Here is a 25,064-nt window from a genome sequence, read left to right as displayed (position 1 = left end):
CCCTAGTCCCCAGATCCGCGAATCCTTCGCAGCATGCACGCGTGCAGGTAGGCTTGGACGAGGCAGCGAACGAACGAACCAGACTGCCAAGTCCGACTCGACGTGGGACCACATGGCGGCATTCGTTGAGCCCACGCAGAGGCCGGGCGGGCGAGCTAAGCTGCAGACCTCCTCTCACTATATACCGAGGACGAAGTTCTTTGTAATGAGAGGGAAACTAAAATATCCAACTAATAAGGAACTAGAAGAGGGAACAGACAAGCACGCACAGGACAACTCGTTGGATTGGTCGCTCACAATTAACATTACAGCATCGCCCGGAGACAATAGCTCTCAGGTCTTGCTCCGGCTCCCTCATCCTTCTCCTTCTCCTCTCTATCTCGTTCCCCCCTCCCCAACCCTTCCGGCTTTAGGCTGGACGCAAAACCGGCTGACAAACAAACATCAGATATCAACAGTCTTCTCCCCTTCCCCAGAACATACGCCAAAAGCGCCATGCAGTATATGTCCCCATGTCCTCCCAGAAATGGCAGGAAGCGGACATTCAGTCACCGACAAGATGACATTAGTAAGGATGGTCCAGTTGCCCACCCCTTCTATGAACAAAGATAGCGTGCTTTTGAGAGACTGAAGGGAGTCCATTTCGTCAGACCTCAATCCCTTCCCGATTTGCGATAATGAATAACGCCGGCCCCGAGTCGGTAGTCGTCAACAAAGAAAATCATGGGTATCATGGTGGCATCATCATCATCAACCTTTTGCGAGGTTCAAGCCCTCTATTTGTGTCAGTCTCCATGGTTTACACTGCAGGTACACCAGGCCTCGACCCTAGATTGCCCAGGAGAGCTTCTGGCGGCACCCGACGGATGTTTGAATGTTTGTCCGCATAAGGCACGCTGGGCACGCTCTTGTAGCCAGCGCGCTTTCGTTGGATGTAATTCAGGATGATGCCGATTAATATTATCAGGAAGATTGTGCCCAGTGCTGCACAGAGGGCGACAAGAACGACTATCCCCAAGGAATGGCCACCTTCTGGAGAAGCGGGTCAGTCAGAATCACAACAGCAGAAGCTTCGGCTTGACTTACCACTTGATCTGAGAACGTCGGTTTGGGACGTGAAGACTTGGCTTATACTACCGGGGTTTCCGTCTGCTGTAGAAGCTAGTATGAAAGGTTCCATATGGGTTCCGTTGAACAATGCCGCTGCAGCATTTCCGAAACCACTGATGTTCAGTTGACCCGTGACGAGCAAGGCATAATCGTTGTCAAGGTATTGGGATGACCCGTGGTCACGAGTTAGAGGCATGATTTGCAGGCCACGGATGCTCGTACCAGGGCTGAACGCATCAGCGACTGGTCTCACGTTGATTCCGTCAATCTCGATCAAAAATGTCGAGCCATTGTTGGCCGTACCTGCTACCCACATATGATTCCCATCGGTTGTGGCGGGGCAGAATGCAGTCACGGGGCCAGGAATACCCGCAATTTCATACACAGACCATGTTTGACTGCCGGTGTTGTAGGTTGCAAGGGACGTCTGATTGCCTTGGACCTTCAGGTTGCCAGCAGCCAGAAGATCCGAACCAGTCCTCCAGAACAAAGACGAAACGGTGCCATCCAGTCCTGTCCCGACTGTATTCCACTGGCTTGTCGAGGTGTCATACATGCAAACAACGGGGCAAGATAGATCTTGAGATGTGCGGTCAAACGCTCCACCCACATAGACGGCTGTTGTACCTGACCGTGGGGCTATGGCATTGACCACTACGTTGGGACCTTGCAAGGATGCTGGTTGGATTGCGCGATATGCCGCAGTACTCATGTCGTACAAAACCAGCCCGTTAATGTCGGTGTTCTCGACTCGTCCAGAAATGGTGCCACCAGCAAAGAGGATGTCCTCTGAAAGGGCCAGCGCTAGGACGGTAGAACTGGTATCCATACCAGCAGGAGGTCCCGTCACTCGGTTGTTATTGGAACCATTCAAGAACATAAGATTCTCAATGGTGGACCCACTTGTCGCAGTTGCAGTGAAGTGACCTCCCATGATGGTCACATTTTGTCCATTGCCGGTATAATAAACCCCTGTATTGACACCAGTCACATTCTGGGGAGCTTGAACAGCTCGTTTTCTTGTGCCAGATGGAACATCGCTGGGCGTGATATCGATAGGTAGTCGCGAAAGTGCGACCTCACCACCAGACTGAGGTTGAAGACCGGCAGCCCCACTGACAGCCAGCCCGAGTGACTCAATGGTACCAGCTCCAAGCCAAGTCTGGTTCGGTAGAAATGTCGCAGCGTACAGTTGACCAGCCAGAGCCTCCTTGGGAACGTCGAGGTTCGCCAGCCAGCTACTCTTGGAGGGTACCCAGATTGCCAAGCCATTCACCCGAGACACAGGAGTAGAGCCAGATGCGAGGATGCGCGTGAAAGAACCGCTGAACGCAACCACAGTCTCTGGACCGCCGCTCTGAGAGACATTAAGTAGCATTGGTTCAACTGCTTCCACCGGACCGTCAAGTCCAGCGCCCAGTGGGACCCATGCATTTTTTGAATACTGATACGCAGCGACGTTGCTCAGGCCATCCACATTGCCCTGAGCAGTGCTCGTGAAATTGCCTCCGACATACAAAAAGTCATCCAAGCTGTACATGTCGCTCACGGCCGCGTTGAGGCCACCGTCAGGCAAGGCAGACGCGTTGTTGTTGTGGAAAGCCATGATGTTCTCGAAAACGTCGTCGGAGAATCGGCCCGCTGCATAGATGGTGTCATCGCGCGTTGCAAGTGCCAAAACATTCGCGTTTGGTTTGAGCGTGGTGCCGGCGTTATTAATGGCAGATTTGGAGAAGTCGGCAGTGGCGTAGTCGATGGTGTGGTTGTTGGGATCATAGTCAAACAAGCCATTTAACCCACCGGTCGTAGAGGTGAAGCCGAACTTGACTCGAGACGCGACAACCAACTGGGCTGGCTGTTGGCCCGATGGTCTGAGGGTCACGGATGGCCGAAAAGATGTTGTAGTGGCGTCCACATGTCCTTGGTAAACTATGTCGTACTTGTCGAAATCGTTTGTTTGGAAGAGCGTCGTACTGAAAGACTGTTTGCCATCCTCCGTCAAACTGCCCATGACACTAACAATGGCACGTGCCGAGCAAGAACTATCCTGGAGACAGCCAGGAGTATAGACAATGACGGAATAGTTTCCACTCTGCGGTACATCGGGTTGGAAAACTATGAACGTGTTGTCGACGGTCGTGGGGCCAACTACGACGGTGAGATAGTCAGACACACTCTCCCTCGACGGAGTCGTATACCAAGACCCAGTCGCAGTGGCGTCGGATCGGGCGGCACTGGTTTCACAGGTGGGCTCATTGAAGGCTTCAATGGCGTAAGAGAAGATGTCGTTTTGAAAGAGCTCGATTCCAGCGAGCCCACCTCCGTCTCCGTACCAGGCCGAGATGTCAATGGTGAAGCTGTTCATCCCTACCAGATTAACGAAATAAAAGTCTTGATACGGTTGTGACGCGTTGTACTCTGCGAGCGGACACGTTGAGGAGCAAGAAGTGAGATCTCCGGTGGCCGGGTCGGTAGTGGTGAAGTTGAGGATGCCATTGAGCGGGTGCGCCGTAAATCGCCACGTCTTTGTGCCTTTCCCACTTTGACTTGTCTGCCATAGCCGCAGCCTGGTGGGCTCGAAACCGAATGCCAAATCCGCGCGCCAACTACCGGCAGTATTATCGGCCAGCAAAAAGTCGGAGGAGCCATCTGAGCTATTCGATGGACAAACAACGTTTCTCGGATCTCCCAAGCCGGCCGTGCTCGTGTTGCCGCGGGCAGTGACATTAGCGGTTGAGAGATTGATAATCTGAGAATCTGGATTTTCCAGAGAGCTGGACGATATGTTGCCGAGACCAGTGAAAGAACCTCCAAAGATGATGTGGCCATCGGGAGCTTTGGTGATGGAGCTGACCGGGCCATCGAAACCCGCAAAGGGCAAGCTGGACCAGCCACCAGCTGCCCATCCAATTGCATTTGTTGAATTACCCGCGTCAAAAGCACCGCCAACGTACAGCATTGAATCATCTTCATCACAATAGAGCGCCGAGACGGTTCCTTGCACCCCGCCGATCGCCTGGACCTCCAAAGTGGTTGCGTTCATCCATGCTAGAGATCGCGCTGCGACTCCTCCGACACTGGTGAAGTTACCTCCCACCACAATTCCCATGAGGGTGCTGTTAACCACCAACGGACATATTGCTGAGATGCTCGCGTCGGTGGAGGACAGAACGTCGAATGCCCCGTTTGGTAGCTGCGACAATATTGACTGCGTGCCATTGTTATTGTATCCTTCTTGTTGCCCAATTGACGTGTAAATAGAGATTGCGTCAAAGTCGCCCGCGAGAATGACCTCCCCAAGCGACTTGATGTCGAGATTAGGTGGAGGTACTGTCTGCGAAATTCCTTGCGCAGCAAGTAGCAGTAGAGCGGTCGACGCTTTGGAGCGGAACCGAGAGAGCAGATGCATGGTTTTATGCGATCTGTGTCTGCGCCGCAGCGACGAGACGGAGGAGGGAGGTGCTACAACGGTGAAATTCGTAGAGGCATGCTCAGTCGGTGACGATTCAGACCAGAAGACTTGGTAGAGAGCTTCTAAAACTGGGATCTCGGAGTTGGGGGCTGTCGATCGAGCGCGGTGGGATTTAAGCTGACGACCCGAGAGACACGCGTGGACGAGACTGACTAGGAGCAGGGATCTGTTGAAACGGGGTGGTGTTCTGGTACTGGTGGAGCAGCAGGTATGATTGGTGTGTTGATGTTTTTCACGACCCAAACCCCGAACGCAGCTGGGTCACGGGAGGGGATATCGAAAAAGGACGACGGACAGGAAGGAGCGACAGTCGTAAACAAGAGGATGCTGGTGTTTGCTAGAAGTTGTAGGGAGTGGGAAGATCAAGATGAAGATCCTTGGAAAAGAAGCTGCCAGTGACGAAAGGAGATTGATTGTCCGTAGCGGAAAAGCGAACAATGGAGCAATGGACAAGCAATCGAGGAGACGGGAGATGGGAGATGACTGACGGGGCAAGCCACAGGCTCTCTCAGAGACACCTCACCGGCTGCTCATAGGCCCAGGGCTGGGAAGGTCTGGCAAGGGCTGGGCACGAAAACAAGGCCAAGTGGAGGGCCGGCGTGGGCGTTGTACCACCTGCAGAAGTGCCGCTGGAGAGGAAGAGCGTCAGAGAAGCAAACGCCCGAGAGTGGTCAATCTGCAGCGTAGGCCCAGGAACCACCAGCAAGAAGCTTTTAGGGGCCTGCCGTTGCTGCAGAGTCGGGTGTCCAAATGCCCGGCGTCACCCAGTCGCCCAGTCAGGCCCTGTGGAATGCCTGCCACGACGCGGGGCCACCTCTACGCACTGGGCACTGGTGACCTCCATCCACCCCCCGGCCCTCAATCTAGGCCCCAAATTGCTGTCACCAATGGCTGTGCAGAAGCACTCACCCAAACAGCCATCTTGTTCGATCGACTGGACAACAGAACGGCCGCAGAATCTTCTACTCTTCTCTTTTTTTCGAATGAAATCACCAGAGTTGACAATCGACCGCGGAATGCTCAGATTTGTCGTGTACGAGAGATCCAACGCCCTTCAAGACATCCAGCTCCAGCTCTGGGCCAGCCTCTGTAATACTCCGGATATCTGACGCTGCTGGAGTGCAATTTCCCCAAAGGAGCGTAGTATGGCGTAGTAAAGCATCTCCCTTTGCTTGCATCCTGGATACAAGACCAATTTGATTTGACCTTCTTGTTGATTCGGCGCGCCGTGGGGAGTGACACTGCGCGAAGTGCCCATCTCCTGCATCATCATCATCATCATCATCACCACCACCACCACTACTACCCAGTACTACTATCGAATGATAAAAACTAGGACGCTGCACTTCGGCTGTTGGAACAGCGTCGTCATCGGCATCACTAGCCAGGGAAGCCCATGCTTTAAAGGCCTCGAACTGGGACGAGGCCAACGAGGCCCAGTACCCAGTAGGTATTAGGTACTCCGTAGCACCATGCTTGGTCCTCGAAATGTCAAAAGCCCGTGAGAACGACACAGAGGCAGGGGAGACACGTGACAGTGAAACACCCAAGGGTGACCACAGTCTCCATCCTGTGTCATCTGTTGATCTTACGCTTGTGTTTCGACAATTCGACATCCTGGATCCTAGCACCACCGCAGTTTCATCATCTACGTCGTCGCCGTTTGACCCTTTCGCTAAGATTTGTCGTTACCTCTTCTTCGATCCTCATCGCCGTCTTTGGCTCTGCCTGCTCAGCCCTTCGTTTGAGGGATACACGTTGCGCAGTCTGCTTTCTAACCACCTTCACTAGTCCAACATTTTCATTCTCCCTCTGCTTCCCCCCTCCTTTATCGACGCTCACTTCCATCTTTGTTGTCAACCTCTCCGCGAACGTCCTCAAGTCCGCCGTGAACAACACGCTGTGCGCCCACCCAGCCTCTTTCCCCCAGATCTTGCGAAAATGATTGGCGACCGCGTCGTATGTGCCCTTGGTCATACTCGTATTCTTTCCTTTTCCCAACTTGTAGTCTCTTTGCGCAATTTGCCATACGTGCGTGTCTACTGGTACCGCTTCTCCCCATCCCAGGCCCATCAGACACACACAATCCGCCACTTTGGGTCCCACGCCTTGTAAGCCTAGGAGACTTTCATGCGCTTGGCGATAACCGTCGCGGCCTTCAGGTTTCATTTCGCCAGCGGGGGAGGGTTTGGTGGTGCCATATGCAGGAGACTCGGGATTGCGAAGAGTGTCCAACCAGCCAACCTCTCGATCGTCGGCAATAATTTTCGCGGTCTGATATATGTACTTTGCGCGGTAGCCGAACCCTAGTTCTCTCAGATTGCTCTCGACATTCTTGCCCGTCAACGCTGACGGCTCTGGAAAGTCATGGTACGGGCGACCGTCCAGCGTGCCAATGTATGTCCCGTAGTGCATGCACAGCTTGTCCACCATCTGCGATATCCGTATGATGTTGTTGTTACTGCTGCAAATGAATCCGATCAACGCTTCCCAGGCGTCTTGCCGCAGGATCCTCACACCAGTAAACTTGGGCGCCTTCCTGCCGAAATTGGCATCCGACGCCGACCATTGGGCATAGAGGGTTTCGAGATTCGGTTCTAAGTTAAGATAGTGTTGGATCAGGGTTCTGGTGTCGTCATTTTCGATTCCACTGTTGCAGCTCTCGTCTGAGACTGTGGTCGGTGGAATGGACGAAGGAGGCGTCAGAGGCCCTTCAGAGGCCGCAGCTGCAGGCCATATCGAGCGGTACTCGATATGCGATTTGTCGGGCTGAGACAGTTGTACAATGCGACCACGTAGTGTACATGCCCAAGTCTGGTCGTCGCATTGACGCCAGCGAAAGGACTGACCACAGCGAAGGGTAGTCGCGAGGCATAGTTCGCTCAGGGAGACGGGAAGCCTGCGCCATTCGCTGATACGGGTCATATTGAGGGCGAACTATGGACAATTGGGTCGGTAGCTGGAAGAAAACATGAATAACGAGGAGGAACTGCAAATTGCCCTTCTCAAGATTGAAGTTGATCCCTGATCAACATTTTGCGGTTGAATCCCATTACTGCGCGGAGGGACTTTTAGCAGACGCGATCGCGAAGGCGCCCTTCTCCACACGGCGCGGCACTAACCGAGTGACTTGTAACACACTCAGCCTCGTTGCATAGTCACAGCTAGTGTACCCAGTACCTCGTAGGCGGTGTGGTTTGAATCGATTTTCTATCTGCGAGTACTTTGTTTTGGTATCCTTTGCTAACGACCCTAGTCCCCATAAGAGCTAGTCTGTGACCCTATATCACTGCCGAGTGCATCCATCCCTATCCAAAGTACACGAAAAAAAGATCTGAAAGTCCGTGCTGCTCAGAAATCATCTAATGTTCCGTCTCTTCGAATCCAGCTTTCTTTCCCATATTCATGATCTAGCGGGAAGGGACCTTTTCCAATACACAAATCAACTAGAGATCGAGTCTCTTTTCGGGCTGAGGTTGTCCAAAGGTGGCAGCTGCATCCCTGCCAGTGACAACAGCTTCGCCATGAATGACAACGTTGTCGTCCAGGATGGAGTTGCTGAAAACCAAGTATTCGTGTCTGCCCTTCCAGAACCAGTACACTCCTCCAAAGACCACAACACCGGCAAGGATGACAATTGCCCAGTTCATGTTCGCTATCTCACCCACGACGGGAACATACTGGGGGAAGACATAGAACAGTACCACAATGATACTCCAGAGTAAACCGGCAATGTTAACGGTATAGCCCCATCGACCGAGATCGAAGTGCGGCCGCGGTGGCAGGTGTTGACGACCTCTCAAAACCACGCAAAGGATGGGGACGCAGTAAGAGACCTGCAAGGCGACACCACCTCCCGAGATGATTGCATAAAAAGCCAGCGAACTGCCGAGCACAAGGAGGCCTGTAAGGAGATTCAACACAATAAAGGCCATCATAGCTCGGAGAGGCATCTGAAATCGCTTGTTGACTTGAGCGAAATAGTCCGAGTAGGGGAAAGCTCGGTCGCGAGCCATTGACCATGCGAGACGTGAACCAGCGGTGTTCATGTTGACAATGATCAGATACTGTTCGCAATCAGCTGTTTGTTTCTGGACAACCGATCTTCAGCGGGGCCACGTACATTCAGGCCCATCATCATGACAGCTACCCATATCCCTCCACCATATGTCGAGTTCAGCACATCCATGAACCATGCCTAGAGGATTGTTAGCCAATGGATAGAATTGTCTGCGTGGTGTTGAACCATACCACATAGGAGGAGGTGGCTTCGAGGTAGTTTTCCCAGTTGGGGCCTACTGTGTAACACATAACAATAGCCGAAAGCCACGCTGTTACGCCGGCCCATACCATAGACCACACCATGACCCGCTGTTCCGCGGTCAGTAAATACTGAGTCGACAGGGCTGAATCGACCACTTACAGGAGCATCGCGCGAAGCATTTTTCATCTCCTCGACCAAATGCATGACGCCATCGCTTCCATAGAGACCATAGATGGGAACGTACATGCTCAGGATGAAGACCCAGCCCTTGGACGTCCATCCTGACGTATTGAGAAATTCGGTGAAGACAAACTTGGAGCTGTTCTTGTCGGCTAGGACCAGGAAAACGATGGTCCAGATCAGCGCGTTTGAAATGTTGAAGAATGCACCAAAGAGTTGCAAGGCCGGAAGGTATTTGGGAAGGAGATTCGATAGGGCAGGGGCGACCAGAAACCCGGTGTAAATAAGCCAAGTCATGTAGGGCTTTGGATCAGTTAGCAGGGGAAAGAGTGACTGACCAGGTTAGTGATTCTTACCTTCCACTCAACATCTGGATGTATGATCTCGACGAGAGCCGCCACAATTTCTGCACTGTTCAAGGCACAGGAGCTGGACGTCGAGATTTCTCCCACCAGAACGCACCAGCCGACCAGATAAGATAGGAATCGTCGTGACTTCTCGGGGGCAACCACCTAGAGGATTTAGCGCTTGGTCGCTTCCGCCAGTGGCAATGAAGCGTACCTGGGTATAGAATTGTTGACCACCTGCGGTAGGCCAGATGGAGCAGTATTCAGCCAGTGAAGCCATGACTAGGAGTTGCCCGATTGTGACCACAACGCTGGATTTCGCATGTCGTTAGAAGCGTGCCTCGGCGCACAAGCCCTTGAGACGTGGACTCACGTTCCCCAGACAAGACAAACCGGTCCGCCGAGGGTAAATATATAGTAGAACATGACAATATTGCAACTCCATGAGCATAAAATGGTGGTTTGATATGCCATCACTATGCAGGCATTTATTAGCCTCGATGATCCCAGACTCATGCTTCTTCACGAGACTCACAGCTCCAGAAATTGTATGTCCGCTTCAGCTCTGGCTTGTGGCCGAGGCTGAGAAGTCTACTCTCATCGCTGCTCAGGCCGACCGAATCGTCTTTGATCGTGTCCATCCCAACGAAACCACGACGGGTAAGGATCCGAAAGCGGACAACTGGGCCTAGGAAGAGCGCGGAACTGTATGATTTAACTCATGGAATAGAGCTGAATGTGTCGTGCTTTGCCGGAGAGTTGATTGAGGCGGCTTCAAGATCAGGGTTGAATCTGAGTGACGCAGGAGGTCGACCGGTTGAAGTTTAAAGTACCACGTACGTACACGTGGGAAATCGGCTTTCCTTGCTCACTCCACCCCTTCTCCTTTTTGCCACTCGAGAGAGTCTAGCTGCATGCACTTATCGACACTCGCTATCTCTCTGCCGAGCACCTGGTGGTGTAGGGTTCCCAAAGATAAGAGGGGTGGAACGGGTTGCAATGAACGTGATAACACATGGAGAACTTTCTGATGGATCTTGGGGAGATGACAGATTCTGCTCGGTGCAGCTGGAAGGGGGCCCGCGTTGTGCCCAAAGAGGTTGGCTCGCAGCGGCTAGGACCTTTGGCCCCATCAACGCGGAGCTGGGCAAATCATAACCAACATTCGTGTTCAGGGAGGATCGTTAAACGAAGGGTGCTAGGACGGGAGCATCCGGCTTTTTTCTCTTGTCAATATCCCATTCAAGCCTTAGTCATGGCTTCCCTCCGCTTTCCGCGCGCTTCTAGCTGCAAAGACGATAGGTGTCAGTCGCGATGCAAAGAATGGGGTCACACATCGAACATGAAAAGAAGTTTCTGGGAAGATGATGAGACGGAAGGACGGGATCTATAGCCACCTTTCCCCAGATCTCGGTGGGTAATCCTTCTCCCAATGGTGCCAATATGGATTTTCGATCCAAAATCCATGGTAGGATTAGTGAGAGCCGCTGGGCGTCGGGATGCCAAGAATAACCGAGTTGAAATAACTGTGTATTCGAAACCAAACAAGAAATAGAATCTCGTGACGGCCGAGACGTATTGCCTCGAGGCACTTTTGATGGAATTGGCCAGAGGGCAGATGGCAGCAGTGGTGGTGGCAGTGCAGCGCCGCGCAGTTGTGCGGGGTGTGGAAATACCGAGCTGTGATCTGGAGGCTAGATTCATGGCGGACTCGTCACGTGCTCACAGCCCCCAAAAGCAAAGCCCAGCCGCAACCGATAAGCTCTTTCCACACCTCGAGTTCAATCCCTTCATTCAGTCTGGATTGTTCTTTGCCGAAAGCATATTGCAACCGGTGACACAATGAGGCCTGCTGCTGATTCCATCCACCCGTCTGATCGATCAACATGACCAGCGACACTGGCTGCAAGCCTCGATAACTGCCGAAACCTCGCCATGAATACCCTTCCGAGTGAAGAGGCGGGGGCTGCAACTCAGGCTTCAGCTTCGAGCCCGCCCACCACCGGGCCACAAGGTGCATACTGGCAACCTCCTCTGTCCCCCGGTCGGAGGAGAAGGTGGAATTTGCCAATCAGGAGGCTGACTCTTGCAAAGATTGTCCAACCTGTGTCAGAAGACGAATCCGCTGCGATAGATCGCTCCCCAAATGCATCAAATGCTCGAAGAAAGGTCTAGTTTGCCCCGGCTACGGCCCTCGATTGAGATGGGCCAATGGTATAGCCGTTCGTGGGCACCTCAAAGGTCGAACCACACCACACATTGACAAACCGCCGCCGCCTAAACCCAGCAGCACCGCTTCCAAGGACTCGACCTCGCCCAGGTCCGCTACGTCCCTTGAACAGAGCAGTGCTGCTCAGCCCACCTCGATCGTCATGTTCCCCGGGTTTCCAGATCCGGACACGAAATCCCGGCTTCTGGAGCACTATGACAAACAGATTGCAGGCTTGATGGTGTGGATAGACTCCGAGAGAAATGAATACCGCCGTCTTGTTCTTCCCCTAGCCGAACAGCAGCCCGTGCTTCTCCTCGCCATTCTGGCCATCTCTGCCCAGCACCTCGCGGTCACCACAGGGAAAGAAATGAGCTTCCCTGCCCGTGCCCGTGACGCCGCCGTCACCATGATATCGAAACAGATTCGGGACGTGACCGGCCAGTTGGCTGCTGGCTTCGACCTGGACAGTCAGATAGACCCAGATACTGCAGTGTGGATGCTGGCCTCAATGCTCACCCTGGCTAACTATGAAATGACAGAGACAGAGACCGGCGCTGCGGCGGCCGACTCGCACAGGCAGGCTGCACGGAGGCTAGTTAATGCCCTCGCAACAACAAACCGGGAGAACAACGCTCTGTTCCACTTTCTCCGAAACCAGCTTTCCATATACGACATCTTGGCCTGCACCACCATTTTCGGACCGTCGAGCACTGTAGAGGTGATACTTCCGGCCCCCGATCATTCCAATCTGATCTTTTCCGAATTCCTATCTCTCTTGCACAAGGTGACAGTTTGGTCACGAGAACGGGATGAGAAGGAGTCAGCAGGAACATTCAACCTGGCCGATCTACCAATAACCTCTGCTGATGCACGTGCTGGATTCGAGCAGGCCCGAGGGTCTACTCTGATGGCAGCCGGTCTCCTTGATTTACCACGAGATGCACGTCGTCGAGACTTCGTCCGGATCGTCGACATATACCACCATGCTGCACTTCTCTACACTTACAGAGTCCTCTTCCATTGCCAAGTTGAACCGATCGAGGTCGACGCATCCGCCATGGTCTTGTTTGAGAAGTTGAATCAGCTCGAAGACAAACCGTCGTGCCTGCAAAACTTGCCATGGCCGGTTTTTATCGCAGGCACCGAATGCTGCGAGGATCCGGAAAGGCAGGCATTTATAGCAAGAATGTACACAGACATCGCTCAAGACATGGGGTTCAAGTACTACCTCGGAATCCTTCGCTTTTTGCAAGATCTGTGGTCGACCAAGGGTACTCCTTGGACCGAATTGGCGCGCCGTTACGAGGCCAGCGGAAAGAAAATCGTTGCTGTTTGAGGACGATGTTATGACTCACCGGTGCTGCAGACGACTCGGCACTGGTGGCCTCGATTCCCTTTCGTCATGTTCTTCCGGCCACTCATCATGCATCGTGGGTATGAATCTTTGCCCGGTTTGCGATCCTCGACCCTGGCAGGATGGTGTGGGAAAGATGACAGGCGAAGAAGCACTGTTTGGGTTGATCGAAAGGCTGAGGACACTTGAAAACGGCGTGTCCTGGTCAATTCCTTTGAAAGTCTGGTGGTATGTCTCCCTCAAAGCTATATACCCGACATGAACACGTATATGTATGGTGACCGGATATGCAACTTCTCTTATTCTGGTTAGTGAGTTGACTCCGTTCGCCTACTCTCCAGAACTGACCAAGTTGGCAGCAAACTTGAGAACCATACTTTGAGGTCACGGCAAGCCGGACCAAATCCGGATTAAAGGCTCCATGTGGCTTTTGCATCTGCCGACACTGAAGGAATCTCCTCAGTCGTGCCCAGAGGCCAATCTTGTTCCAGGGTCGGGTCTTCAGCGCCCTCATTCGGAGTGTAGTGATTGGTCTCTCGCAGGTTTGATAACGTACAGGCCTCCCGACAACTCCCAAATTTCGTCTTCGAATCAAGGAATCACTACATTCATCTGCGCAGATCATATCCGCCCCGAGTGATTCTGTATTGGAGGTGATAGACTTTGATTCCATTTCCAGAGTCTGTTCAGCAATGCGAATGATTCCGCATGTCAGACTTATGGGCTCCTCCTCTCTCGCGCGCAAGAGGTTACTCGATTTGTCAGCCCTGAACTTGGTCTGCACTGGGCCTGCAACATGGAGCTTCACCTTGGTCCCGGGGTATTTCCCAATCTGCAAATATGAGGGGCGCCACCAAGATTTCGAGTAACAAGCACTACACAATGCATGGAATGCGACTGATGAGCAAGGTTTAGACCGCTGGCTCCCAATATGCTTTGGTCCATGTCACCTCGCATCGTGTGCGCAACAGCCTCTGCATAGGCTGATGTTGTCCTGTAAGCTTTGCGGCAAGGTACATCGCAGCACCCACTGGTACAGCTGTTTCCCTTTTTCAAAAGCACTTCGGAACCCGTGTTATACTAGGCCCTGCAAGGCGCATCCTTCAGATATCCGGACTCCCTGGGATGTGTAAGAGGTGGGAATCACACTGTAAGACAGTGTGAAGTTCTTATAGTGTTGGGGAGACCATTTTCTGTGGTTCCTATCAATGCCTATTTTCATAACATAATTTATATATCCATCCTGATGTCGACTGATCGACCCAATCATAAGCGAAGGCGAAGATGCGACACTAGACCCCAAAAAGACGTTCGGTAGAGAAATAACGTCAACCAAGGCCCAACACGAAGGTGGATTACCTGCGGTGCAAGGTTTGCTGCGACGCTCGCCACCTGCTGGATCGGGCATCTGATGAGAGAGCTCGAGGCTCGGAGAGTCAGAACTCTCAAAAAGGCTGTTGGTCGAAGCCAGGTGTTTTATGCTACAATTCCCTAGTATGGTGTGGTTCTCGAACGCGCCCAAAACTCGGCCTCATTCAATCGTTATCAATTCTCCACAGTTTGAAATAGCGAAGCCGAGTCCGACACTCTGTCAACGCGACAGCTCAGAGGAGGAGGGACACAGAGGCAAAAAGGGCACATCCGCTGAAACTTGCCATAATCCCCTCGAAACCCACAGAGTGACGAGAGGACGGCCACTTTCCTGAACACGATTCCTTCATTTGACGTTTATCAGAACACCAAGAAGTCCGTACCCCGCCTTCGAATATAAGCTCAACGCCGAACTCTTGCTGCGACCTCACATTTCCTCAGGTGCTTCTAGCGGCCGTCCCTGTCTTCAGGAACCGAATCTCCTCCAAAGATGGTGTTGAATAGGATTCTTTATCAGCCTCCTGTTATGCATCCTCGGAGACGGCAGGATGTCACTCACAAGAACGTCCATCAACTCTTCCAGGCTCGGGATTTCCAAGACAGTGTTGCCGCACGCCTTGCCGACTCGGTCAAGATTCCAACGGTAACATATGATGGTATGGGTCATGTCGGGGAGGATCCTCGGTGGGAGGTTTTCTTTCAATTTTCGGATTATCTGAAGAAGGCGTTTCCAAGAGTGTGAGCATGTCGTTCAGCTCGCACGGTTCTTGTCCTAACTATTTGCAATAGATACGAACAACTGACGGTCGAAACGGTCAATCAGCATGGCTTGTTGTACACATGGCGTGGGTCACAGGAAGCCATGAAACCCCTCTTGTTCATGGCACATTCAGATGTAGGTGTAACATGTTGCCTTGCTTGAGGATAACGATTTTGACATTATTCAGGTCGTCCCCGCCGGCGAGTCGACTTCCGAAGAATGGACTTATTCTCCTTTCTCAGGCCATTACGATGGGGAATATATCTGGGGTCGAGGCTCCGAAGACGACAAGTCGAACCTCATTGCAATGTTGACAGCTATCGATTGTTTACTTGCATGCGACTTCATACCACATCGAACTGTGATCCTCTCGGTCGGCTTCGACGAGGAGGGTGGAGCCGAACAGAGTTACGGTGCCAGATGTCTTGCGGAAACTCTATTGGACAGATATGGGAAGGACGGTATTGAAATGATTGTGTGTTGGCTCGCCGACTGTGCTGGACAATCGCTAACATCGACTCGCAGTTCGACGAGGGTATTGCAGGCATCGAGAATCGTTTTGGGACCGACTTCGCACTTCCTGCGACTGCCGAAAAAGGATATATCGATGTCACTGTGACTGTCAATGTTCCTGGGGGTCATTCTTCCACTCCACCTGACCACACGGCCAGTTTGTCCTCCCCATCCCATTTTGCTGGCTGAAACGTTCTGACGCGGAGATAGTTGGCTTTTTGGCCCAAATAATTCGATTGATCGAAGACCACCCATTCAAATCACAGCTGGTTCGAAACAATCCGACTCTGACTTACCTTCGACAAGCAGCGTTGTATTCCAAGAAAATGCCGGAAGATCTGCGAGGGGCGATTCTCGGCGCACAGAACTCGAAGAAGCTCCTCGAATATATGGAAAGCGACCGCGAGAGACGTGCCATGATCAGAACATCCACGGCTGTTGATGTGATCCAAGGCGGAGATAAGGGTAAGCGGGCCACGCTTGCTGGTCTTCGACGCTGTCGGAACAGACACGACCGTAGTCCAGGCGGAGCTAATTGGTCCCTTAGTGAACTCGCTCCCAGAAAATGCCAGTGTCCTCGTCAACCATCGCATCGCAATACAGGACTCTGTCCAGGCCGTGAAAGACCACTATGTTCATCTCCTTGCGCCTTGGGCCCAGGAACAAGGTTTCAAACTCCAGGCTTTCGGTGCTAAGGCTCAACAAGAAGACAGCACCTCGACGCGACCGGGTAACAACACTGCCGATTGTGGCGACCTCACTCTTTCCGCACATTATGAGCTGGAATCATCACCGGTTTCGAGCGCAGAGGATGCCCGATTCAGATTACTCGCCGGTACCATCAAAGGTGTCTTCGGAGATGATGTTGTTGTAGCCCCAGAGTTGTTAACTGGTAAGTCGATGTTGACTGGGGGGTTCAGACTTTCCTCGATAGATGCTAAGAAAGTCAGGCAACACCGACACCAGATATTACTGGGACCTTTCGCCACAAATATATCGCATGTCTCCATGGCGAGCCAGTCATGACCCTCGAGGGACCCGGATGCACACGGTGGACGAGAGAATGCCGATTAAAGGTCTTATGGAGATGGTACACTTTTACCACGAATTCATCCGAATAGTCGACGAGGTGCACGTGGATGATACCCAATCGATTCACAATCAGACTCGACACGAGAGCGCCATTTCACCTGTCCCCTCACAGCAGCTATGCGTCACATGAGCAACTGGACTGTGGAGTTGTCTACTTTGTATGCCGGCAAGCGTGGGAAAGTGTTGTAATTGCCCAAGTGCGAAAGTTCCCCCCGGTCTGAAGCACACCAGCACAACAGCCTTTTATCAAGCCGATTCGACAGACTGTGGATATGGTGTCGACATGCTTGCAAATACTTGTCAGCAAGAGTTGGATTCAGACGAGAAAAAAAATTTAACGCCCGAGTCCCCTCTCCAGAACCAAAGCATCTGGGGGCTCGTAGGCACTAACCCGTCTGGAGGGCTTGAAGCGAAGACGGAAATTCTCCGGCCAAGCAGTTGGCGAAATTACGGGAGAGAAGTGTCCAAAACACATCCCAACTCCAAACACACATCAACGAATACCGCGATGGAGGGCTATCTCCACGTCAAGAGCGCTGCGCTCGCTGCGGCGTGCGTCCTTCGGCCCCTTTACAACGTCTCATGACGTTCTTGGAGGTGTATCAAGTCTAGGAGTCGAGTTCAAGACGGGGCCACTGCCGATGGTGCTGAGATTAACAGGTTACGGTCTGGGCGAAACTGATACGCCGGCAACAGCCACAGACCCGCTTCCGCCCATCTCGACTAGCTACACATCTTTCCAAGCATCTCTTGGCCCTCACTGCCCTCTTCATCCTTATTCCCGCTCTTGTTTCTTAACTTTTGCTCGTATACTCTAACTTGTTTGGCCTACGCGCACCGACCACTATTTTGCCCAAACTGTCTTCTTTGCGTTATACACCCCTAACAGTCAACGGTCTTTCCTTCGATTCTCAGCGAATGGACCGTTGTGCGCACCGTGGTATGCCGCAGTCAGACTGGGGCCGGGCACGATGGAAATACATAACCCCATATGTACCGATGGGGAAAACGTAGATTAGAAGCCGCCATCTCGCAGCAAACGCAGGGCGATTTTTCTCCAGGCTTCATTCTTTTGCTGTCCATCTTCCTCCCTTCGTTTTACTTTCAGCTTCGATATAGGAACATCCCGTGCATTCTTTTCGGGGTACGAGGTACACAGACCAAGTCACCCACAGACTCCCTTTTTCCCTCTCTCTCGACATCCCTCTTTTTTTTATATATAACAGACGCAAGTCTGAGGCATCTCAATAATTCAGCCTTCTGAATTCCAGCTTGAGCGAGGAAACTTCCTACCCAGGACAATGGACTTTCAGACATCCAGACGAGGACTGGTGCCCGCATTCCTTCTTTCTATGCTTACTGTTACCTTCTGCGCGTCGACAAACAACGCACCCAGCACCGCCTCGAAGCGAGACTCAAAGAAGGCTACCCAGCCGCTCAGCTCGGACCGTGTAACCGATTTCGAGGAAAGGCAGAATGTATTGATCTCGCTGATATAAAATACAGGACTTTTGGTTCACCAATGTGACGGTCGGAGACGGATCCAGCATGAATCTACTCGTCGACACGGGCTCAACAAACATAGTACTCAACATGGGATTATACAAACCATCCAAAGACTCTGTGGACACGAAAGAGCCTTTTGCCGTCGCTTATGGGACCGCCCAGAGCAACGGGACCGGGTCAGCATTTGTAAGGGCTGTCATCCCTTCCCAATCCGCCCCAACCGCCAGCTAGTGGCACGGCAAGCTCATAGCTGATGTTCGCATCCGTAGATCAACGGCACGCTCTACCAAGACACAGTGACCCTTGCCGGTCTCACAGTCGAAAACCAAACCCTCGGCGTTGCCAACGAGTCCCAGTCATCGACGAACTACCCCCACGACGGCATCATCGGGTTCGGCGCCCAGCGCTTCGCCGCCGACAATGCCACCTCTTGGTTCCACAACCTATGCGCTAACAGCCTCGTGGAAGAGTGCCGGTTCGGGCTCGCGCTGAACGACGCCAATTCCGGGTCGTTGGTCGTTGGCACCCTCGACAGTGATCTGTTTGATGGTGACTTGACCAAGACGCCGATCGCCGAGGAATGGTTCACGTACGGCGATGTTGTCGTGGGAGGGCAGACACTGGAGAAGGATGCGATTATTGAATTCGACAGCGGCAGCACCGCGATCGTGGGGTAGGTTCTTACTTTATCACTGCCATCTTTCCTTCCATCCCTCCTTCTCCAAGCCCCTATAACACGTTTCCTACTGACTTGCCATGCTCTTTCCTAGCCCAACCGACGCCGTGACCAAGATCTTCAACTCGCTCGGCGCCGTCGTTTCCTTGTACGGGACGTTTGACGAGCCTCTGTTGACAGCACAAGTATCCTGCTCGACAAACGCCACGGTTGGTTTCCGCTTTCCGTCCAGCAACGTGACTGCCGCGGAGCAGAGTGTCAAAGCGCGGACCTTTGACGTCCCGATCGCAAGTCTGCTGGTTCCTTCGACAGACGCGTCAAATCCGAACTGCACTGTCGCGCTGGTGGGGCAGGATTTTGCGGACTTGCCGGGACTGTGGGTGCTGGGCCAATGTACGTATCACTCGCCCATCCATCTCTCCCTCGATTTGTGCGTGTTAGTGTGGTTGTGGAAATGCTAACTCGCTCATTTTTCTCGCCTGCTTTCTCTAGCGTTCTTCCAGGGCAAATACATTGATCATAATCTCGACGACGGGACGATTGGACTGGCCACCCTGAAAGCGTCCGCTTCTAATTCGTCATCTGGTTCTTCTGGGTCCGACTCGGGCACTGGCAATGGCAATGGGAGTTCCAGTGGCAGCGGCAGTGGTAGTGGAAGTTCTTCCTCATCCAACTCGGCCGCCAGTCTTCGCGGTCCTGTTTATTTGGCGTGCGCTCTCCTGGTCTTGTACTTTGGCTTTGGATCTGCCATGTTGTAACGAAGAAAAAGGAAAAAGGGACTTGGCCGGATACATGCTTTTATTGAGTAGACGGTATTACGTTTTCCCCTTCTACTCCGGGTCGACGAGGGCAAATTGGAAAGGTGGGAAGGGGTGTATGGCTAGGTTCGTCTTCTTGCCTCCTCGGCCAAGGCTCGTAGTGGACCTTTATCCCGAAATGCGAACCCTGCAGCCATCGTAAGGGATGGTTCAATTAGTTATCAGTCAGTCAGTTTGTCCGTTATTTAGTGTACTTATCGTACATGATTCGGGACTTGGTGCCTACGTATGAGGAGGTGAAGGAGGACGAGATGGTCCATCGATGCTCGTCGTATTCGTACCATCCACCATACCCCGTACCCACAAGACCAGGGGTGGAAAGGGGGGAGGGGCGCGGAAACCCGGGAATGCAGAGATCTCGACTCGCAAAGACGAGGGTGGGCGAGGTGATGAGGTGATGATGTGATGAGCTGACCTGGTTCGGGAGGTTGGGTATTGCAGCAATTCCATCCTACCCATCAACGGAGTCCAAAGCGAGCCAAACGACTCGGATCAACCGAGGCGCGTGCAGGCGCGTGCTACGTAGTATGAACGAGGTACACTTATGTACGAGCTACAGTTGTCACATAGGTACTCCATACTCTGGGCATAGCTAACCCGCCCAGGGAAACTCCCAGTGGAGCAACCTCATGCATGGCCTGCCCTTTATGGAGCCTCACTAGGCCTACTAGCCGTTCTAGGCGTCTCGTGGGACCCCTCCATCGCCCATCACTCGCCAATTGCGGGCAGCGGGCAGCATACCGGCCCGGGCTTCTGGGGGGTGGATGGAGGAGGGGCGCGGGCGTGTTTTCTCAGCGTCGTATTCTAGAGAAAGCTGGCCCATGTTTCGCCAGGATGCAACAACATTCGTATGTAGGAAGTCTAAAGAGTTAACGGTCGGTCGGACGATTTTTCTATCCATTCCGTCCATTCTCCTGCATCTTGATTGGAAAAGCTTGTCGTTGCTTATACATATCAAAGCGCTCGCCTCTTTTGCCCACGATCTTGTTCACGATTTGCTATTCTTTGGATTCTTTTTTAGAGGCCCGAGGGTGCGCTGTTACATCATTATCATTAGCCATCATCGTTGTCCGGACTGAACCTGCTTTGTTAGCGCTTCCTTCATCAACCCTTGTTCAAAAGAAAGACCCTACCACTACCGGCTAACAAACCAAGATTTGTTCCATCTGCGACCTCCCGGACACCAAACCAAATCCAACCAGAAATAAAGGTGAAACATCAAAATAAGAAAGAAAGAATGGTCAGCAACGCCGTCGTCGTACCCGTAGCGGTCCTGGCCGCCCTGTCAGTCGCCATGTTCGTCTTCATCTGCTGGTGGTTCCCGCGGCACTACAAGAAGGGCGTGGAGCAGGACATGAACATCATGGACAACGAGCGGGCCGAGCGAGACGAAATCCACGTCGACATGGGCCACCAGGCACAGCTCATCGGCGAAGACGGCGCCCCGCGCAAGAAGACCCTCGAAGAACACATCGCCATCGCGAGGGAACAGATCCGGAGGGGTGGCCATAACCCGTCGACGACGCCGTATTGAGATTTATATGCGCTAAGGGGGAGAGAGGGCTTATAGTTGAATAGATGGATGGACGCAACGAGGCTGAAAAGGTCAAAGCACATCAAATCCAGCTGCTGTCCCTCCAACTCAGCGGAAAGGTGATGACGGACGTCATGTCCAGGGCCAGGGAAAAGAAAAGGCGTTCTCAGGAGCTGTGCCACAGGCTTGTGTTAGGCAAATCCTCTTGCTGTTTGTTCTTTGTTTGTCCGTTGGCCACGCTGTGATGAAAGGACCCAGACGACGCCCATCCTGCAGTTGGATGACCTTCGCAATCCGAGTGCATTCAGTTCAATCCTTCATGAGCAGGCATATTCCGAAGTGTTGCATTGATCCTTCCCTTTCACGCCCTGCCGTTTCCCTGGGACAGACTATGTGGAGAGATGGATCTGCCGTTCTGTGTCTGTATACGGCCATAAGAGCACCAAATCTTAACCTCACCAAAGTCCATTTGCGCTTCCAGACCTAAATGTCGCTATTTGATGTGAGCCGTGACCAAGCCAGTGGATATGTCTAGACAGAAAAGATGTTTAGGAGACGTCGACTCTCGTTCTTTTCGCAAGAACTTCGGTGACGCGATCGACCTCGAAGTTAAAAACCGAAACCGATACGAAAACGTCCCAATTCTAGACCATTGCGAACCATCGACTGGGTCTGGCACAATTATCAACCATGTCAAACTGTGTTGTTAAATATCACCAGAGCCCACCTTCTGTCTCAGAAAGCCAGGGACATTCCCTGAAGCAGACTCATGGTTTCCTGTTTGTGTCAATGGTAAAGCCCACACCTCAGGTGTCTGTGCAACATTCATCCTGAAGTCGAATTGGTAATTAAGAAGCCCAATCCAATCCAATTCCGTCTGTGTATGGGTATTGCTGTCCTCGAAGAGCTCCGGGCTCGACAACTTGGGTCCGAGTGGCCCATCGGCAATCTCACATCTGAACACCGGCGACTCAATAGTCAGATGCAGCTCATTTCCAGAAGCAACTGATCTCAGCCGATAATATCTTCGCTGTAAACTCGATTTTGTCAGGATCATGAGGACCAAATACGACACCGGCATCCACTGAGAGCCACGGCCAAGTCGGCTGTCTGTTGTCTAATCTCTCTGACTTTGGGTGCGTTCTGTATTCGTCTGTTCGCGTCGAGCGGCCAGCAGATGTCCATAGCAGGTCCACCAGGAGATACTCTCGCCAGATACCATTGACAGTTCCCGCGGTATGCTCGTCAGGATCGCCTCGTATGGCATGATTTGCATTTGGCGAAGAGGCAGCAAAGATAGTCTTGGATCTTCTTCCAATCATATAGCTCATGCTCATTTTCAACTTGCTCCGCTCATAAACGCCCCGTCCAGCATGCGGATCTGCATCGGAAAGGATTGATTCACAGCACTCCCAGTGGATACCCAATCTTGCTAAAATAGAGCGCGTCCTTGGAGACAATACACGCTCTTGCACAACCTAAGCTCTCCGATGTAGACTCGGTATTTGACTGTCATCATGAGATGCTCCATGCTCAAAAATCATTGTCCCTTGCGTTGGTGATACATTCCGAGTATACATCGCCACGTCTTCGCAAGCCAAAACAAAGTCGTGTCCGCTCTTTGTTTGTAGTCGGCAGGGGACTCGAGCGAGCGGTATTCGCGCTGCAAAACAGCCGTCGGCACCGTTGGCCGAGCTCAAGGCGGCGATAATACAGATGCTTCCACCGTAAATGTACCCCATGCTCCGGATTTTCGCTTCGACGTCCCCCGAATCACCTTGGATGATACACAGTGCGTCGGTCCATCGCCTGCTGTATCCGAGACGTCGTGTGATCCGTACCGCGTCTTGAAAAGTTCGAGACAACGAACCGAAGGGAGTGTCTTTCATGAAAGCATGTTAGTTGGCCGCTTCAAGGTTAAAGATGGGCTCTGTTCCCCAGCAGTGTGAGAGTGTCAGGTAAGGTTCCGGAGAGCCAGCGACAGGCCCTACCTCCACAAGATGAAGGCTTGGTGCCTCTGGATTTCCAGAAAGGGCAAGCAATCGTTTTGGGCGTCCATCATCGATTGAGCTGGAACACAACGAATGTTGCGCGATGCAGGTTGCCAACCAGGATCTCGCAAGCTCTAAAGTCGCTTCGGAGACTGTCGATGACGTCCTCACACACTCGTTGCGTATTCTGTGCCAGGAGCAGCTCTCACCGCAGAGTTGCTCAGAAACGGTGTACCAAAATGAGCAAGTGTTTCTCACGGAACTGAGAGTCGTTAACCTTCCTCTCCACCTGGGGAGGCTGGACTCCAACCCTAGTCGAAACTAGAAGACAGGCTTTGCGCTGCCGGTATATGTTTCCGAGCCCATGTCGAGGCGGATCGGCACAATTTTCAAGGCGAGTTGTCCCTGAGGCAAGCAGCCTGAAGGCTCGAAAACTTCAGAGCAACATGATGCATATAGGAGAGAGCAAATATGGCAGCCATTAAGGACAGATTTAATAAGCTCACCTAGGTCGGAGTGGTGATCCCATCGCTCACGCTTAAGTTCTGCTGTGCTGTCATATTTTTGTCAATGATCAGAGCAAGCGTATCACTTCGCTCCATGATGCTCCGGCACACCAAACAGAAATCATTTGCCGGTGGTTGGTAATCAGGGACTTGCGGATGTTCTTGATGAGTCGAAGCATTGGAGAGCCTAAGCATTGACATTTTCGAGTTCAGTTTATCGGCTTCAGCGACCTTGTACAGGCATCTTCAGAGTTATTGATAGAAAGATTGTCACGTGAACAGTACGATGATCAATGAAACCATCCAGCTGATTGTTTTGACCACTAATTAGGGTATGTCGTTGGTCGTGGATTAGCCAAAATCCCTAGTTTCTAAGTGTACCGCGCCATATAAATCAGTGCTCTGCGTTCTATACAATGAACGACGCGGTAGCCAGCTCGCCTTTATGGATACTCCTGGTGGAGCGCTAGCAGGCAACCGTAGGTATGGAGGTGAGGCAAAGCAGAAGTTAAGCGCCGGGTACCAACTCTCTCGACAAGATGTTTACCAATTACTGCTCCCAGAATCAGCCGTCGAGGCAACGTCAGGTGCGATGTAGAAAAAACAGTGGCTGATGCCGAGTTCGTAGTCACCCTCACTCCAATGCACCGGCTTAGCAGCGGGTGCCAAAGGGCCACGTTCCGGGAGTATGTCCGTATGAATAAAATGAAACCATTTCGGTATATTAATACAAGTGCGACTCACTAGTCGTCAGCGTCACTTAATATGGGAAGGGTGCAGCGCCAGTCACAGGGCTCGACCATATAGAGAACCCTCTCGATCAGCACACTTACTCAACTCGGCCACTTGGAGATCCACAATTGGCTGACTTTGACACCATGACACGGCGAGGGGGGTTTGCATTGTTGAGATGAGAAGACGGGCGGGTGGCGATGTTGCTTCGGGAGTGTCTAGAATACACTGAAGCGGTTCTCAAAAGGGCTCCGCCGCATATCAGGCAGTTGATGGAACAAAGCCATAATGGCATCCGAGAGCAGATAAGTAACAGTAACCGGAGTATGCTGTTCCAAGTGGAATACGAAAAGAAGCACATACAGGCTCGTTTGACCGTCATAAGTACATCACATCAAATTAACAGGTCGGTTCCTATAACGGCCGATCTTAGGTGTGTCGATGTACAACTGTAGAAGAACAACCAAATCTCGATCCCATACTTGTGGTGTTTGCACTGTTTGTCACATTTGGTCGCCCCTGCATTAACTTACCTAAAGTAGACTTATCTTGGCAACCCCCCCCCCCCCCAAGTGCTCCTACCTGCTTGGCACCATCGGTGCTAAAAGCAGCGACAGTAAAACTCC

At 52.3% G+C, this 25,064-nt stretch overlaps 8 protein-coding genes across 8 annotated transcripts; 4 read left to right on the top strand and 4 right to left on the bottom strand.

The window, feature by feature from the left end:
* Window positions 1–799: 799 nt before the first annotated feature.
* Window positions 800–4,519, bottom strand: Z519_03306 (uncharacterized protein; the record flags this gene model as incomplete). The annotated part of the gene is made up of 2 exons (XM_016761057.1): window positions 800–1,032; window positions 1,087–4,519. 2 exons carry the CDS (start codon window positions 4,517–4,519, stop codon window positions 800–802), a joined length of 3,666 nt encoding a protein of 1,221 aa, XP_016622907.1.
* Window positions 4,520–6,226: 1,707 nt separating this feature from the next.
* Window positions 6,227–7,507, bottom strand: Z519_03305 (uncharacterized protein; the record flags this gene model as incomplete). Its single annotated transcript, XM_016761056.1, has 1 exon — window positions 6,227–7,507. One exon carries the CDS (start codon window positions 7,505–7,507, stop codon window positions 6,227–6,229), a length of 1,281 nt encoding a protein of 426 aa, XP_016622906.1.
* Window positions 7,508–8,028: 521 nt separating this feature from the next.
* Z519_03304 (uncharacterized protein) lies at window positions 8,029–10,014 on the bottom strand (the record flags this gene model as incomplete). Its single annotated transcript, XM_016761055.1, has 8 exons — window positions 8,029–8,649; window positions 8,706–8,780; window positions 8,834–8,953; window positions 9,006–9,329; window positions 9,383–9,538; window positions 9,588–9,684; window positions 9,747–9,849; window positions 9,909–10,014. The coding sequence occupies 8 exons, from the start codon at window positions 10,012–10,014 to the stop codon at window positions 8,029–8,031; spliced, it is 1,602 nt and encodes a 533-aa protein (XP_016622905.1).
* A 1,294-nt stretch (window positions 10,015–11,308) lies between these two features.
* Window positions 11,309–12,921, top strand: Z519_03303 (uncharacterized protein; the record flags this gene model as incomplete). Its single annotated transcript, XM_016761054.1, has 2 exons — window positions 11,309–11,417; window positions 11,468–12,921. The coding sequence occupies 2 exons, from the start codon at window positions 11,309–11,311 to the stop codon at window positions 12,919–12,921; spliced, it is 1,563 nt and encodes a 520-aa protein (XP_016622904.1).
* Window positions 12,922–14,800: 1,879 nt separating this feature from the next.
* Window positions 14,801–16,805, top strand: Z519_03302 (uncharacterized protein; the record flags this gene model as incomplete). Its single annotated transcript, XM_016761053.1, has 7 exons — window positions 14,801–15,048; window positions 15,100–15,205; window positions 15,258–15,545; window positions 15,596–15,740; window positions 15,794–16,048; window positions 16,131–16,475; window positions 16,534–16,805. The coding sequence occupies 7 exons, from the start codon at window positions 14,801–14,803 to the stop codon at window positions 16,803–16,805; spliced, it is 1,659 nt and encodes a 552-aa protein (XP_016622903.1).
* A 1,171-nt stretch (window positions 16,806–17,976) lies between these two features.
* Z519_03301 (uncharacterized protein) lies at window positions 17,977–19,615 on the top strand (the record flags this gene model as incomplete). The annotated part of the gene is made up of 5 exons (XM_016761052.1): window positions 17,977–18,126; window positions 18,182–18,367; window positions 18,451–18,854; window positions 18,952–19,250; window positions 19,350–19,615. 5 exons carry the CDS (start codon window positions 17,977–17,979, stop codon window positions 19,613–19,615), a joined length of 1,305 nt encoding a protein of 434 aa, XP_016622902.1.
* Window positions 19,616–20,496: 881 nt separating this feature from the next.
* Z519_03300 (uncharacterized protein) lies at window positions 20,497–21,209 on the top strand (the record flags this gene model as incomplete). The annotated part of the gene is made up of 2 exons (XM_016761051.1): window positions 20,497–20,523; window positions 20,769–21,209. 2 exons carry the CDS (start codon window positions 20,497–20,499, stop codon window positions 21,207–21,209), a joined length of 468 nt encoding a protein of 155 aa, XP_016622901.1.
* Window positions 21,210–21,915: 706 nt separating this feature from the next.
* Window positions 21,916–22,266, bottom strand: Z519_03299 (uncharacterized protein; the record flags this gene model as incomplete). The annotated part of the gene is made up of 1 exon (XM_016761050.1): window positions 21,916–22,266. The coding sequence occupies one exon, from the start codon at window positions 22,264–22,266 to the stop codon at window positions 21,916–21,918; it is 351 nt and encodes a 116-aa protein (XP_016622900.1).
* Between the last annotated feature and the right edge of the window lie 2,798 nt (window positions 22,267–25,064).

Source organism: Cladophialophora bantiana (assembly GCF_000835475.1).
Source record: "Cladophialophora bantiana CBS 173.52 unplaced genomic scaffold supercont1.4, whole genome shotgun sequence".
NCBI lineage: Eukaryota > Fungi > Ascomycota > Eurotiomycetes > Chaetothyriales > Herpotrichiellaceae > Cladophialophora > Cladophialophora bantiana.
Note: the sequence above shows the minus strand (reverse complement) of the source record. Positions and strands in the feature narration are given on the sequence as shown.